The 17633-nt window shown below is 38.7% G+C and overlaps 2 protein-coding genes across 4 annotated transcripts in view; both read right to left on the minus strand.

Moving 5' to 3' along the window:
* Positions 1-1013: 1013 nt before the first annotated feature.
* On the minus strand, positions 1014-10814 carry plekhg2 (pleckstrin homology domain containing, family G (with RhoGef domain) member 2). The gene is made up of 5 exons (XM_051678824.1): positions 10700-10814; positions 10270-10512; positions 8206-9727; positions 6898-8056; positions 1014-3959 (listed from the first exon to the last, which is right to left on the minus strand). Exons 2-5 carry the CDS (start codon positions 10375-10377, stop codon positions 2090-2092), a joined length of 4659 nt encoding a protein of 1552 aa, XP_051534784.1. The 5' UTR covers positions 10378-10512; positions 10700-10814; the 3' UTR covers positions 1014-2089.
* A 78-nt stretch (positions 10815-10892) lies between these two features.
* The window catches only part of LOC127429736 (pleckstrin homology domain-containing family G member 2-like), a 53605-nt gene continuing 46864 nt past the window's right edge, over positions 10893-17633 (minus strand). For all 3 annotated transcript variants that reach the window (XM_051678864.1, XM_051678866.1, XM_051678865.1), the window contains 11 exons: positions 17439-17505; positions 15354-15400; positions 14252-14402; positions 12669-12800; positions 12264-12446; positions 12068-12160; positions 11799-11885; positions 11555-11588; positions 11361-11453; positions 11172-11270; positions 10893-11014 (listed from right to left, as the gene is read on the minus strand). In XM_051678864.1, coding sequence (XP_051534824.1) covers positions 10929-11014; positions 11172-11270; positions 11361-11453; positions 11555-11588; positions 11799-11885; positions 12068-12160; positions 12264-12446; positions 12669-12800; positions 14252-14402; positions 15354-15400; positions 17439-17505 — 1072 coding nt within the window. In that variant the 3' untranslated portion in view covers positions 10893-10928. The remainder of the gene's footprint in view (positions 11015-11171; positions 11271-11360; positions 11454-11554; positions 11589-11798; positions 11886-12067; positions 12161-12263; positions 12447-12668; positions 12801-14251; positions 14403-15353; positions 15401-17438; positions 17506-17633) is intronic.

A 17633-nucleotide genomic window follows, 5' to 3' on the forward strand; every position in this document is an offset into this window, starting at 1 on the left:
GAGCTCTTATGTGCTTAATGCAAGGGAATGGGTGCTAAAACTATGAAGTTAAAAAAACACATAAAAGCAGCAGAAAAGTAATTCAAATGACTCCAGTGGTTTAATAAATGTCTTCTGAAGTGATATCTTCAGTTTTAGTTGAGAACAGACCAAAATGTAACTCCTTATTCACTGTACATCTTGCCATTGCAGTCTACAGACAAGATCGATTTCAAGATTGATTACACTTCCTAGTGCCATCTAGTGGTGTGTGCTCAAGCACTAGGACGTTTAATCAAGCTTGAAATCATGACTGACAAGGAGACTCCTAATGTCAAGATTTATAGTGAAAAAGGAGTTACATTTTGGTCTGTTCTCACCCAAAACTGATGAGATCGCTTCAGAAGACATTTAACAAATCATTGGACTAGAATTGCTTTTCTGCTGCTTTTGTGTTTTTTGAACTTCATAGATTTGGCACCCATTCACTTGCACTGTATGTCCCTCAGAGCTTGGCTTTCCTTCTAAAAATCTTCATTTGTGTTCTGCTGAAAAAAAAAGGCATATATTTGGGATGGTATCAAGGTGAGTAAATGATGAGGGAATTTTCTTTTTTGGGTGAACAATTCCTTTAACAAGTTCCAGCAATCAGATCTTTTGGGCAGTTGTACATGACCAGTGAAATGAAACGGGAGCAACACAAGATCCTCAAAATGCACACATCACATAGTAACAGCTGAAGGATGTAAGCATCTAAGCAGCTAACCTTTGAATGAATTCCAGTGTGCATGCAGCATCATCTTGTTACTGAAGATTAAAGGTGTAGTACGTAGAAAAGACAGTAGCAAGCCCAGACAGAAAAGCTGGCTGGATGCCCTCACAAATGATGTGCCTCTCAGGCTGATCATCCAGTGGCGAATACAACTTAACCCAATTATTATAACAATAACAGCCAATTTTGTCAGACACTATGGTTACCATGTAAATTTTTTCAAGGGCTGCACATCACCTTTATAGGAATCAGACTGGCACAATCATAATTACACAGGTTTTATTTTAGTACAAATAACAGAAGGCACATTTTCCCTACAGTGTGAAAAAAAATGTACAGATAACAGATTTTGAACAAATTTGATTTCATTGTACCATTTCTGGAAATCTAATGTGGTGCATAAAGGCTTTATGTAAGCAAATCTAAAACACAAGTTTCACTGGTTTCTCAAAACTGCTTTTTCCTTATTTTCCCTTAGATTCTTTAGCAAATGCACATTTAACACACTCCTTTAAAAATAGCAACTTATTATACTAAAAATAAACAAAATTAAAACAAAGTCAGTTTGCCAGTCAGCACTAGAATACAATTCTAGGGCATGATGGAATGCTTTTTCAGTGTGTACAGCAAAAATTTCAACAACAATATCAGATGGATTGATGTTGTGGTTAACATCAATCAAAGCAGCGATTCATGTTCCCTTGTTTTAAAATATAAATATAATGTCATATTGACCAAATTTGTGTAGATATTGCAATTAAAATTTTCAATGTAAAACAAGGAAATGGACATTTATTTTAATATGCATGAAAATGTTTTGTCTGAAACATTATTTTCCAGACACGTCTATACCACATAAGAGAAACGTGCAAAACAAAGAAACAAGACTGAAGTGCCAGAAAACAATTACTTCATAAATAAGAGTTCTGTATATATCACAGCCAACTAAAAGCCTTTAATGACAGAGGCTTTGGTTCAATTACACATAATACATTTGCATATTAAAGAGTCTTAAAAAGAGCAATAAAACAACACTGGCAAATATAGCAAAATAAGCAAAGGAGTTTCAATGCTGTTTTACTTGTATCCTGGCTAGGAACTAGGGATGAACCTTAATAATCTGTCCACTTTGAGTAAAGCACCTTTTGTAACAAAAGGGTTTAAAAAAAATCACTGACCATAGCATCAATTGTCTGACACCCGTAATTTATCATCCATGAATCTTTCTGAGTGAAGGGAACCTAGATCTATTAACTGACCTCTCTGCTATACGCTAAAGTGCCAGATAAAGTGTCATTGAAACATGAGGCACCATTCTACACCTCAGAAGCACACCACTCAAAGCCTTTTGCAGTTCTGCATCGAGAAGTTGCAACTGTTGATGCTGACCCTTCTTCTGTTCTGGTTATCAGTCACAGGGGCCAGTGTTTGGGTAAGGCTGACTTGTGCGTTACTAAAGGATGTTATTCTCCCACTACCAGCAATCTGCAAGTTGACAGTAGTGGCGTAGCTGGTTTTTAATGTTGTTTTGGCCCCTTGATTAGCAATACTGTCTTCTCTTTTGTCCTCCTTTGGGCACTGATTGTGAGTCTCTGTCTCATAGCTAGAGTCGGCCTGAGCTACATAGGGACAAATCAGAGTGCTGCGGCATGTAGTTTCTGCTAACTGCATGTCATCTTGCTCTGCACAAGACAAAGTATCATTTTGGGTATTGGGGTCTGTGTTATATTTAGTCAACAGATCATGTACATCTGGCCAGGAAATGCTTGTGAAATGTTTTCCACTATGCCTGGTCCTTCCAGGTGTTAGTTTGACAGGTGATAGAGGGCCAGGACTACTGATGGAAGATGGACTACCACATGAACCCCCATGAGGACTTGTTAACCCTGATTCTGAACCCAATGACCATCGTCCATTTTCTGCCCAAGACCTACGCTCATGTCTAGCTGGGCTAGATGATCTGTCTCTTAGAGTAACAAAGGGCAAGCTGCTTCCCTGTTGCCTCCTCTGACTCTGAGAGTTGCTTGTTGAACATGACATTCCTGTTGGAATAGGAGAGATGATTCTGGCGCCTCTTGGTGTAAAGCTGGCCTCTGCTTTTGTTAGAGAAGGTATGTTTGTTAATGAGGGATTCCTTGGCTGTGGGTTAGCAAAGCCACATTCACTTGAAGGAATGCCGATAGGGGGAGGAGAGGTGATTCTTGGGCTTCCACAGGGTGATAATGAACAGGCAGACATTGATCTTGAGAGTTCCAAAGATAGAGGGGTAAAAACACCTGCTCCACCTTGTCTGGGGGTCCGGGGATAAGGTGGCTTCATTACCAAGTGACTGTTATGGTTCTGGGGAGGTGGAGGTGAGCAGATCCAAGTGACTGGAGATGGACAAAAAGAGGGGGAGGGCGACTGCACACGAGAGCTGGGCTCAGAGGATGGAAAGGGCCGAGCCACTCTGTTATGCAAGGTTGTTCCTGTATCTTGGAAATGAGAGGATCCATCCACATTTGAATGTGTTCTTTTTTGGTAGTTAGTGGCCCACCCATTATTGCTCAAACAGTTGTTATTGTTGTTATTGTCATTTAAATTGGTGTAAGGAGGCTGCTCATGAGCTGAACTTGGGCTTTTAGAAGCTGAATGAAGGCTAACTGGAGATGAAGGGGATATTGATCGTTGACTATGATAAGGAGGAGGGGACTGGATTGTAGCTGGACTGGATCGAAGGCTGCTTGGTGTGAAGGGGGAAGGAGAGAATTTTGTGGGTTGACTCTCTACTCCTGTTCTGGATATACTCCCAAAACTTGGTTCCACACTTGAGTCCAGGGTGATGGATTTAGGAGAAGGTGACCTTAGTCTTATAGAGGATATGGGGGGAGGAGGGGAGCTTACTGGTGGTGAAGCAGTCTGGAGGTGTACATTCTCCTTGGCCATGCTTTGAGAAATTGTTTGACTGATACAAGAGGCAGCAAGGGACTTTGTAAGAGCTGAAGCAATTGAGGAAGGTCTGGGGTTCTGAGCACCTCTAATTGGAGAGGGTGAATGCATTCGCAGATTGGGACTAAAGGCAGAGGGTGGTTTTGCATCTAGTGGGCGTCCACAACCAATGGGAGGCTTATCATTAAAAGACTGGGAGAAATATTGTTTGTGAGGAAAAAGATCAGAAACTGAAGTCTCTAGAATTTGTTCCTCAGTCCGAAGTGCAGTATGTGGCAGTCTAAAAGGCAAGATAAAGATACGATGTGAAAATCTTTAATATGACTACCTTTGATCTATAGTCAAGGAAAAACACTGAAAAAGAAAGATCACATTAAATGAATACTCATATTGCTATTACGGCTGTCAATCGATTAAAAAGTTTCATCGAATTAATTACATGGTATGCCGAATTAATCACAATTGATCGCATATATAAATATTTGCTTAGAAAGCCCCTCAAATAACAATACAATTGATTAAATACTTATAGTTATATTTAAATCATTATAAATCAAATATATATTATAAAAAATAAAAATATAGATAATTAAAATGCATTACATCATTGTGGCACACGAGTAAACCATTAAAAACATGGTAACACTTTACAATAAGGTTCCATTTGTTAACATTAGTTAATAACATTAGTTAACATGAACTAACAATGCACAATACTTTTACAGCTTTTATTAATCTTAGTTAATATTAATTTTAACATATACTAATACATTTCTCAAATCAAAAGTTGTTTGTTAACATTAGAAAATGCATTATGAACTAACATGAACTTACAATCAACAATTGCATTTTTATTAACTAATATTAACAAAGATTAATAAATGCTGTAAATAATATATTGTTAACTGTTTGTTCATGATACTTAAAGCATTAACTAATATTAATGAATAGAACCTTATTGTAAAGTGTTACCAAAAAGACAAATTCAAAAAGTGGCTTTAGTATGCAATATATTGTTTATTTCCATATTATTGAATTTATGTCATCTGCTTATCATTGGCTTACAGTTCACACCATCCATTTTGCAATTGAATTCGTCAATCAGTCCGAGATAGATTTATTATGAGGGCTTTTCTAAGGACGCGTCAATGCACACCTGCGTCAGACACTTTTGGAGCATCTTGTTTGCGTCGCGTCATAAACATACCAATTTTAGGTCGATGTGTCAAGTTAAACATAGTTTGACGCTTAGAAAAACATGTCTTGAGATCCGTGCATTCGTATTTGCGCTCCATCAAGCTGTGTTTGAACGCAAGAACGTGTTCTCATCTTGTTTTTTTTCTGCTGTCGGTGAGTGTGTGTGAGGAGGCAGGCGAGGAATGAGGATCTAAATGCAGCTTTTAATGGAAATCAAAGATAAACAAAGTACTCCCAAAGAAACCAGGGGAAACAAGGGCTTAAATACAAATGGGCAAACAAGGGCTTAAATACAAATGGGCAAACAAGGAAACGAGGAACACCTGGGGAAAACAATCAGGGGAAAACCAATCATGAAAAGAAACTACAAAGGACTACAAAATTAACAGAAAACAGGAATGGGGAACTAAACAAGTATTTCAAAATAAAAGTCTAAGCAAAAACACAGGGAATACATGACAGTGTGGTTTGTAGTGATGGGTCATTCATGAACGATTTGTTCATTTTGAATTAATCTTTTATGTGACTCAGAAGAACGAGTAGTCTCAGAGAGTAATTCGTTCATTTTGTGTTGACCGCGCATGTGCATTGCGCAACCTCCGTTCAGTTGTTATGTGAAAACCACATAGGCGCTGTACAGGAAACAGAAATAAGTAGTTCACCTTTCAACTCTTTTGGTCCGAGTCGTTCGTTCTTTTGTCACGTGACAGTCGTATATGCTATGCATTGCTCACACAGGAAACAGAAATGATTAGTTCACCTCTCGAATCTTTTGGTCCGAGTCGTTCGTTCTTTTGTCACGTGACAGCTTTACATGCTATGTATTGCTCACACAGGAAACATAAATGATTAGTTCACCTCTCGAGTCTTCTGGTATGAGTCGTTCGTTCTTTTGTCACGTGACAGCCGTTATGCACATACGGTGGTCACGTGACAAAAGAATGAACGACTCAGACAAGAAGATTCCAGAGGTGAACTAATCATTTCTATTTCTCATAATTTGTCCTTGGCTGCATTATCAGTTTTTCCTTATTGGGACTATAATCAAAGTTTGCGCAAGTAGACATGTCGGGGGGGATTTGGCTATTGAAAATGTAACATTTTAATTTAATTCTGCTCAAATGAACGAAATGAACGAAATGACTTGAAAAAAGATTCGTTCATTTTACTGAACGAGACTCAAAAATTCAAGTCAGTAAAATGATCCAATCTTCCCATCACTAGTGGTTTGTTCTCTGTATAAGCGAGTTGCTCAAACAGCTGAAGTTTTGCTTACTGCCCCCTGGAGAAAACAGGTGGAGAAATCAAGTAACTTATGTGAGATACAAAAAACTGCAAAGCTGATTTTAAACAAGTCGCGTTTGTCATCTGTCACCGTGACAGCAAGTGGACTTTTGAAGCTGAAATAATGAGTGGATTAGCTATGCTGTTTCATTCAGCAAGAGAGGTATCACAGAAAGCATGGATGTATTTGACCAACTTTCTAGGCAAGGAGGATGGATTATATGCATCACGGCCAGGCACATGGGAGAAGGCTACTAACATTACATTAGATAAGATACAAAGTTTTGTTTTCACAACTTGTAAATTAACTGGTTAATAGCAATCAGCTGTGAAATCGGTGTTGATCGGGCTGTGTCTCCCGGCCAGGTCCGGGTCCCAGCTTTCAAATAATAGACGGGTCCGGTTCGGGTCCGAGATTTCTCGGTTCTGCATGGGTACAGGTCCAAGCTTTCAAATAATAGATGGGTCCGGTTCAGTCCAGGTAGTACATTTCTGGGTCTCTTTGGGTTCGGGCACGAATTTTTGGACCCGTGAAGACCTCTACTCAGATGGAAGGAATATTTCTTCTCACGGTCCGGGGATATGATTAATTGCGTTTTTTGTTATTTTATGCATTATTTTTTATATAATTAATTGCAGTGAATTAATGTGTTAAATCGACAGCCCTAATTGCTATACAAACTATGAACATGCAAACTAGAACTACAGGTTGATTTGTGATATGGTCAGCAGAATACCTTTGGGGGAACGAGGCCAGAGAGGATGAATTCCAATTAAAGAGACTCCTCTTTCTTGTGGTGGATAGAAGATTGGAAGGTATTTGGCTAGTAAACCTTGGTAGCTCATCCAAAGGAGGTGCACCTAGAGGGGATGTAGAGGGTGGGCTTGAAATTTTTAAATCATAGCTCACGTCTTCCTTGGCTTTGACATCTAGGGGACAACACTTGCTACATGAACCAAGCAAAGGTGCCAGTTGTGTACGGCTAGTTGTATCCTCCTGAAACAGATCCTGCAACAAATCATCAGACTGCTCTGATCCCTCAGAGATGGCCATTGTAGTTTTTCCACTGCTCATTGGGGTTGGAACACAGTTATCGAAGGTGGGTGCTGAATGTAGTGGAGAGCATGCTTCAACATCAATAGCAGAAGACACTATAGATGTTAATTCCTCACTGCCTGTGGTTTCATCATCAATCCATCCCTGTTTGGATGTCAAATGTCCTGCATGTTGTGTTTCATCTGGTTTATCATTTGTGGATGATTCGAACATCAATGTTATACTGTTACAGGGCTTTACAATTAAGTTATCTTTCTCCTCCACATTGTGAGCCTCTTCTTCTGAATGTGTACTGACTACTGAGTCGGTAAGAAGTTCATTAGGTGAACCAGAAGTGCTCACAAAAGGATGGTTCTCTTCATGCAATATCTCTCTTTGATGTTCTTCTTCAATCCTATTTATTGAAATGGATTTGTCCACTGCATTACAATGGTTCTCTTGAACAGAATGTATTAAATTGTCAGAATGCTGGTCCGAAGAGAATCTGCAGATATCGGAAGCCATTTCTTGCTCAGCTTGGACTTGAATTCCAGAACATGTTGTAAGTAACAAGGATTGATCTTCTTGAGAAACTGTGTCATGTGGGAGAGACTCCCATTTTTCTAAGGAGCTGTCTTTATTGTTTGATATCACAAAGACCTGTGATTTCATAACCGTTTTTCTTTCCGATAATGTCTGAACTGATGTAGCAGAGGATTTAGTAGAAGAAAAAGACCAATTAGAGATATTTTCTGGGGGCCCTATAAGATTACTATAATTTTCCTGTTGATAGGTTGTGGACAGCTGCTCCCTTACAATGATGTGACCAAAAGGCTCAGAAGGTGTGGGAACTGATGATTCTATAAGATTTTGGAAACAAGACAATACATTCTCAAAATAATACAAATACTTAACAGCATCCTTAAAAAACATTTATTCAAAATATACAGTATTTAAAACAATCTTCCACTGCAAGAGATCATAATTTGTCTGTAGATTAGGTACTCACCTGTGGGTTGACTTAGTGTTTTAATTTCCCCCTGGTGCAGCTGTAGCTTGGACATGGGTGGAGCACTTACTTTTGCCTCCACTGCCCATTCTCCCCTACTCACTCGTGTTCTCTTCTGATGTAGTGGTACCTTCATGCTGCTTGCCTTGGCAGTGTACATGCGTGCAAGCATTTGCACTTTATTGAGAATCTTTTCTGAGTTCTCTACCAAACATTGGTTGACTGGTCCACCCTCAAAAAATCCTAAATCTGGTACTTCTGCCATTCCTTCATATAGAGTGCGGCTACAGGTAACTACCTTGCCATGATGAGACCATCGGCCAACCTTAATCTGACTGGGAAGGCTATCTAGGCTCCCATTTGGAGACATTCTAGTGTTGGTTCTACCTAGATATTGAAGAGATGTATCTGCTTTCTCTGTTGTCTGCAGATTCAGTGGGTGTGAAATTTCTATATCGCATTGTGAAATTTCAGATTGTTCATGTTGTACTAGAGTTGTCATGCAATTTATAGATGTCTCTTTTTTTTCAGAAGCATCCGTAAACTCACCAGAGCTGTAATCCCTCAAGAGAGGGACTTTTAGATTATTTTGAATCATTCTCTCTTTCTCCTCCCAGAGTTTCATACAGGAATTGAATTCACAAATCTGTTCATCCTTTGCAACTGCTGATTTACTGTCAAATAATTCTTGTTGTTCTTGGCTAACATCTGAATGAGAAAGGGGAGAGGCTGTTTCTGCAAAATCCTCACTGGTGAGGATCTGTTTGGCCTGGTCCAATGTTGGGAGTGGTAAAGATGATGAGTCATTTTCAATACAGTCAGAGCGACCACTGTCTGAGTCAACCAGGCTCTCTCGTTCAACACAAATATTGAATCTAGACACAGAATCCTTCACTACACCTGCAGGAATATGTGAGAAGCTGTTTCTTCGTGCTGTCTGTCCTTCCTCGACACCTGCTTCTGCTGCCTCATAATAGCTGCGTATCTTCTTAATAATCTGCCTGTCACTTTTGTTCATCTTTTGCTCCACTTCTACTTTGGGGGCAAGAGAGCTGTCAGTTGCTTCAGATGTAGTAGAGATTTGAGCACGAGCTGACTTGCCCACACATGATGTGTCATCAGAGGTTTTGTCCAAATTACCTGACAGATGAGACTCTTGCCTTTCAGTAACAGTGTCTACTGTATCTTTGCCATCTTTTTCACTTATGACATTGACCAACTCTGGTTTGGATGAATCACAATAACTGAGCTCTGAGTATGTCAATTCTCCTGATTGATTCATGTCATTGGAGGTGTGCAGTGGGGATGATGGTCTCTCTAGGTCCTCTGGTGAAGAATCATTTGCCTCGCAGGATGGATGGCTGTCTAACCCATGATATACCAGCCTTTTTTCTGCCTCTATTTGTTTGGGATATATTGTCTGCTTCTCATTTTCATCCACCTCAGATACTAGTGGCTTGGACTCATCCAGCTGCTGTTCCTCCAATGACTGGACTTCCAGGGACTCTGGAGTCATCTGGCACTATGGAAGAAAGAAATATTTAGTTGGGTGCCATTTTAAAAATCAAAAATCAAATTTTGTTCCACTTGATTAAATCATGAAGTGCATATAGATAAAGATTCATATCACATAAAATAGGAATATTTAAATTAAAGATGAAGTGTGTAATTTCTGTGCCACTAGTGCCACAAAACGGAATTGCAAAAATAAATTTTGTTTTCAAATATCTTCCCCGAATAATCTACCCATCAGCCGTTAATCAAAAAAGAAAGGAAAAGATAATCTCACCCCATATTCACACCATTGGTTGAGTCAGTGTTGCTGTGTTGGACTGGATGGGCCACTCAAACAGAGCCATTTATATATATATATTTAATCGTTTTTACAGTTATCGAGGAATTCGACTTACGATTGGCTTACTTACAGTTGTGCATATTTTAAGCTGTGATAAGAGAAACTATTTTAACATCGAAAAAGTTGATTCTGCTTTAATTTATCAATAGCATTGTTGCTACAAAATCACTGACACATTATGCAGGGGTATGTTTTTGTGCTATATGTACCACTTCAGACGTTAACTCTGCCATGCCTTCTCGAACACGGCTCTGGTTAATGAACTGCATGATTTCCTCAGTAATGGATAGTGATGGTGGTGGAGGCAATGGGGTCATGTAATCCTCATCATGACATAAAGCCAAATCATCATGACCAGATTCAACTTCAATGACAGAGGATGCCAGAGTACTGGTACTGCCTGAGGAGCCAATGCTGTCAGCCTGTGGGCATAACTCTCCTTCAATGCCAGCCTGAGAACCCATGAGTACACAGAAACATAGATATATAGAAATACAGACCTTTGGACTTTGAATAACTTTATACAATGGCTGTGATACCGAAGCTGTAAACTAAATCCATTGCTACAAGTTTGCATTAAAATGTTTAAATTGTTTGTGTAAATAATACTAAATGGAAGAAAATATATTTATCTCACACCTTTAATGAAACTGGATTCCATGAGTGATGTAGCCATGGCAGATCAGAAACAGAAAAAAAGATACAAAAATTATGTTTACTCTTTTCAGCGCCATTCTCTAAAGCTATGCCTTAGTCGATGTTTTAAAAACATTACAACAGCAAAGTAAAACAATATCTTCATTCAAATTTATTTTAGTTTTAGTCATCCCCAAAGCAATATCATCATTGACCAAAGAAAAACAAAATTTTACAACAAACTGATAAAAAGAAGATCTGACAGAAGTTTACACTCACCACTTTGCTGAAATGCAGATTCTATATCTTTGGCAGGGGCTTGGGGCACATGGAGATAAATAATTGAAATTTTTACATTTGAATCCAGCTCTATAACTCAAACTACTGTGATAAAAAAAAGTACACCTAATTCTGAAGTACATAATAATTAATTGCAATTTCAAAATTAAATACAAAACAGAGACTAGATATTCACCAGACTGCCTCCTCCCACGCTTGTATGAGAGATTGCCCTCTAGAAGTAGTGGAAGGCTTTTTTTGGCTTTCTCAGGGGTGTAAATGAATTCTGGCGGTTCTGTCAGGGGAACATGAAGTTTCCCATTATGAGTACTTAAATCAGTGTGGGTTGGCATTTTAAAGAATTTGAATTAACTACATGGCAGACCTGACTGCCTTCTTCCTCTGTGATAGTTATGAACATCATCCAGTCGTGGAGAAGGCATGAACTTCCTTATTGGCTCTTGATCAAACTGTGGGGCTAAGCATCATACAAAAAAAAAGAAGTAATTATCACAGCAAGTGCACTACTAACTGATACAAGAAACATTCCAAGACCACAAGAATGCAAGAAATACTTACACTGACAGAAGCTGTCACCAAGAACCTGCCTTGCCTATAAAACATGTAAAGAGATGTATTGCTCAACCAGATACAACAGATTAGTCAGATACTCTGACTAAGGTCCATAGCTACATTCTGCATCTTAGGATTTTTATCATTTTGACAATTTTGAGCATTTTATTTATTATTACTGTGAAATGTGATGAAAGATAAAAAACAAAAACAGGTGACTTATATTTTGACAAATAAACATATATTGTACTTTTTGGGGTAAGGATGCTGGATGGTTCTCCACTATCATCCTCTTGAGGTAGTGTAGCCACAACCTCTTCTCCTCCTGATTTTTAGCCTGCAGAAGTAAGGATTTTAGTATTTCAAGTATAATATAAATATTTATAAAAACTAATTCTATCACATAACTTTTCATCTTTGGCAACAAACACATATATTTCAAACACAAAACTTGTCTATAATGATGTTGTCAGTCTGAGGTGCATATTAGGTTTGACTTTAGAAAACATTTGGCCTCACCTGAACAATGTGTTGTTGTTTTGGGATTGTCTGGTCTGACACCTTAAAACAGAGTGGATCCTTCACGTGTTCCACTAGGAGCAAATTACAGCACTTGAAGAAGAGAGGGAAAAAGAGAAATACATGAAGCCAGCATGTCCTAAATCCTGTAAGTAAAGTACAATATTGCACTTTAAGTACAATGTGGATGACTTACAAATATATGAGTGCTGTATATGAAATGATCCAGCCTCTTTTTGGAAATCAGAAGCATTTTTTCAAAAAGAAAGAATGCTCTTTCTTTTTTTACACGCTGAACCCGGAAGGAACCTTCAAGAACCAGCTCTCCAAAACCACTGAGATCAGGACCAGTCCAGTTCAGCAACAGGCTCTCAATCTCCTATAGAAATGTGACATATGCATTTTTGTTCCTCTTCCATAGTAAAACTGAATTCAACATACGAGGGATAATGTGCAGCCAGCTGGTCATTATAACAAAATAAACCCTGACAGGGTGATCAGGACCCCAACACAAAGCAGGTACTAGTGGTGCTTATGCTACTTACTAAATAAATAACTAAATACATAGACTAACTGAAATTACTTCATTAGCCTGAGTTACCTGAAGTCTGACTGCATGCTCCTGTTTCCTCTTCATATCATTGATGTACCAGGCAACTGCTGTCATAGTGATAATGGCATCCTCCACCACCTCATACCCTGGATCACTTTTATCAAAGTGTTTGGACAGCTCCTACCACAAGAGGGATACACTATATAAGCTGTACAGTCTGAAAAGAGTTAAACATACCTTTTTCAGTGCTGCCAGTGCTGGTTATTTTACTAAAAAAAACTCACTGATTTAGTTACTAAATCAGTTTCTTTGTTCAAAAATCGGAAGAAATCTTGGTAACACTTTACAATAAGATTCCATTTGTTAACGTTAGTTAACAACATTAGTTAACATGAACAAACAATGAATAACACTTTTACAGCATTTATTAATCTTAGTTAAAGGTGCACTCAGTAATTTTTTCCCCATTAAAAAAAGTTTGAATTGTAATTTTGAAACATATGTATAAAATCACGAGCACTCACATGAGATGAGGACTCTAGTCATATCAGTAACCTTATAAAAGCTGTTTTATTCTACATGGGGGAGGGGCTCCCTCATGGGGGCTGCCATTTTAGAATCACATGACCAGCTGCATACTACTAGCTTAATCTCAGTAACCGTCTTGTTATTGGACACTTTCATTCTTGGATTAAATTAATCCTGGATGATTGTGAATAAAGAATTTCTACAATGGTATCTGTAACTAAAAACTACTGATTTTGAATGATGCTGCATCCACACCACTAGGTGTCACTGTAAGTCCAAGATGACACTGAGCGCACCTTTATGTACATTTTTTAAAACATTTTGTTTTCTCCCCTTTTCTCCCCAGTTTGGAATGCCCAATCTCCAATGCGCTCTAGATCCTCATGGTGGCGTAGTGACTCGCCTCAATCTGGGTGGCGGAGGACGAATCTCAGTTGCCTCCGTGTCTGAGACAGTCAATCCGCGGATCTTATCACGTGGCTTGTTGAGCACATTACCGCGTAGACCTAGCGCATGTGGTGGCTTCACACTATTCTCCGCGGCATCCACGCACAACTCACCACGCACCCCACCGAGAGCAAGAACCACATTATGGCGACCACGAGGAGGTTATCCCAATGTGATTCTACCCACTCTAGCAACCGGACCAATTTGTTGCTTAGGAAGCCTGACTGGAGTCACTCAGCACGTCCTGGATTCGAATTTGCAATTCCAGGTGTGGTAGTCAACGTCTTTACTTGCTGAGCTACCCAGGCCCCCTCACCTTTATGTTAATTAAAACATATACTAACACATTTTTAAAATCAAAAGTATTAGTTAACATTAGTTAATGCACTGTGAACTAACATGAACTAACACTGAATAACTGTATTTTTATTAACTAACATTAACTAAGATTAATAAATGCTGTAAAAATATATTGTTAATTGTTTGTTCATGATACCTAATGCATTAACTAATGTTAAAGAATGGAACTTAATTGTAAAGTGTTACCGAAATCTTACATCAGGTGCACAACTGCAATAAAACAACATTTGTAAAGCTTCCCTTGGATCTCAGCCCTCATCTCCACTATTGTATAGTGGCCCATTTGCTCTACTGACCTGCAGTAGGAGGTGGTATTTAAGAATCCTTTGCACAGGTTTAAGTAGGTAGGTCTCCAGGGGTAATGAGTGGCACAGGGTGGCCTGCCTTTCCTGGAAGAAGCGTACCAGGCTTTCATTCTTCATGCAGTCCCGCAGGACGGTGACAGAGCTGGACGGAAATGGGGAGGTAACCAGATATTAGCACGGAGGGTTGTTGACTGGGGGACTCATCAGTTTTGCAGTTTTGCCTGACAGCACTACATCGTCATATTAGATCTGCAGTAATGCATTCTTGGCCCTGTAAACCTTCAAAGCTACTTAGAAAAACTCAGGTCACTGTGGCAATGCTAACACCATCAAGAAGAAAATGTTAATTTTAGAGGACTAGAATGGTTATTCTGGCCATGCAGTGTTGTACAAAGAACACTTAAATGGATAGTTCACCCTTTTCATCATTTATTCACTCTCATGTTGTTTCAAACCAATATGGCCTTCTTTCTTCTGTGGACCAGAAAAAGAGTTATCTAGCAGAATGTCCAAGCTGCTCTGTCCCTGGTTACCATTCACTTTCATTGCATTTAGAGGTTTGGAACATGAGGGTGAGTAAATAATGAGAGAATTTTCATTTTTGAGCGAACTATCTCTTTAAGATGAATCAGTGCCATCATGTTTTGTGTATATCAACAATATGCAACAACTAATTCCCTGAAGATGGATCAGAAATCAGCTAGAACAGAATATCTGCTACTGCTGTACTGGAGGCCTATGAAATAGTGCTAGAAGGGCTGAAAAGTATTTCCAAGTAGTCATCACCCAAGCATATCTGCCTCTGATGTGTCTAATTTTTCCACTAGACCTAAAGCTGACTTGTCTAATTAAAACCACACTACATTTGACATCGTGACAGCAATACATCTACAGTCGATCACATAACCAAAGTATTATGTTTTCCACATAAATGGCACATACTTCAATTATTATGCATCAGAGTTTTCATCGATACATGTGGGATAAGGAGGGTGCTGTCTATTCACTATTTAGGCAGTTGTTTAATAATAATAAAAAAAAAACATCTGTTTGTTTATACATTGTAAGAGTAATAGAAATATCCTTCACTTACCTGGGGTAATTCATGCAGTATATGGTATAAATGTCAAAAGCTTCACTCTAAACAAAGAGAGAATACAATTAATAAATGATATCAAAGACAGATTGTATGAAAACATCTTCATACAATCAATAAATGTTTATGTTGTCATCATTTTGCTATCATCGCTCATTGTGCAAAAATCAGAGAGCTCAGGGTTATGTAACCAGACAAAAATATAACAGAGAAGAATAAAAATGGCAAAATCTAAAGTGCCACTCACTTGGCAGTGGGACACAAGTATGTGGGACCAGTTAAGAGATTTTTCCAATGAATGTCTAAAAACAGAAGCCGTACCAGACCAACAAAATCAAGTGAACCCCACCATCTGCTCTGGCTTTGGGCAGTATGACTGCTACAGGCAGATCTGGCCAGATATGGGCTGCACAACAGTTGCAGACTTTCAGTCACTGAAGTACATCCGTACGAGAATGTAAACAGATCTGATATGTGCTCTATTTGGAGTCTGATATCTAGTCCACAGGCACTGCTTTGTTTTAGAAGTTGGTCGTTTCTTTAGATATTGCTGGAAGACTTCTATTGCTCAGATTCTGGGAAAAACCTAAAGAAGACAGGCCCGCCAAAGCCTCTGTGCCATTAGAGAAGGTCAAACTTAAGCTCTTTGTCAGTTAAAAACTCAAAATAGCCCACCGGTAATGGCTTAATCGAATGTACTTTGTGCTTTCTTGGCCAGTGCTAATTGATCCTAACAGTGGCCGTTTCAGCAGGAATTGGGTAAACAGTGGGTCGAGGAACAGCTGCCTAAAGGCTAATCTATACTTACTGGGCAAACAGGCTTTTTGAAGTTCACCTAAACATTATGACAAAATACACAGATTTTTTGTTACACAATTTGCACATTTCCCTGAAATTCTTCATCTAGGAGAACTCGGCTGGTCAAAAAGCATTAATGATTGGTTAAAAATAATCGTGGGTGTGGTTTGGATGTGATGTTCTTTATTTACAATTGCACATGACAAAATTGCACATTGTAGCTACAGTAGCTAGGTTACTATATTAACGTTCAAAATTGACAACTTTGAAGACTTTCTCTCCGAGGTCGTTCAAGTACACTTTTTTATATGATGTTTGACACAAAGTTAACAAAGACAACGTTTCTACGACGAATGCTTGGAGAGAGATTTAGATGTTTTTGAGATTTAAATGATCAAGAAATTTGTTCAAAAAATAGTGCCAAAAGTGGAAAGGGCTCTGTGATGACAAGTTATATAAACACCTAGGGTGCTTTAATTTGTTCAGGTGAAAAAAAGTTCAGATTCTTCTATTAGGTTCTTATAAATTAGGCTTAAGGGCCGTTTACACCAAATGTGTTCCTGCGTAAAAAAAAGCTAGACGTAGTGCAATGAATGGAACAGAATACAGGTGTCTCAGGATGCGTTTTTAAAAGCTGATGTTCTTTTAAATTGCATGAGACACTTAAATAAAATACTAAGACGTGGCACAACAGTAAAATAAGCTTGTCTAACAAATGTTTATGTAGAAAAACAATAAAAAAGTGTGTTCGCTGTGAAGGCCCCTTAAGCTCCCTCAGATTTGGAAAGTAAAGAATGCCTTTTTCGTTTAAACAATGGCATAAGAACATTCAGCCTCTCTACCACTCCAAACAATGATGTCCTTGTCTGGTTCCCATCCCAGTATGGTCTGCTCATTGTTGTGTCATTGCGGTGTGAAGAAAAACAGTAAAAGTGTCTGCAAATACACTCAGCTGACGTGTGCACATGTTCAAAGTTTATGGATATGTTTATGTTTCGTTTTACAGAATCCATCTGTTTCTGGCCCAGACACAGATCCGTGTCCTTTTGCCACACTGCCAACCAAGAGGCCCGCCATTAAGGTTTTGTAAAACAGATTAACGAAACTTGATTTCCCTTAGGCAGTTTGGCAGATCCAACAGCTCCTTGTATTTTGAGAGTAGAGCTAGAATGACGTGCATTAAACCACAAATTGGAATTCCTTCTTTTGAGATATGTGTTTTGTGTATGATTCAATGAGGTTTTAAATGAGAAAAAATGTGTATTTAATTTATCATATGCTTACCCTCTCCACAAAGCACTCAGCTATGGCGGCCGCATGTGGACTTCGTTCCAGATCTTCCAAAAGCTCACTGTCAAAGATGGTGCACAACACACATATTTATACTCACATATTCTCACAAATGCTTTTAACTTTAGACAAAGTGATAAGCATGCAAAGCAAAATCTACATTGAGTGACATATAAAGACCACAGTTTT

Source organism: Myxocyprinus asiaticus, chromosome 39, assembly GCF_019703515.2.
Source record: "Myxocyprinus asiaticus isolate MX2 ecotype Aquarium Trade chromosome 39, UBuf_Myxa_2, whole genome shotgun sequence".
Lineage (NCBI taxonomy): Eukaryota > Metazoa > Chordata > Actinopteri > Cypriniformes > Catostomidae > Myxocyprinus > Myxocyprinus asiaticus.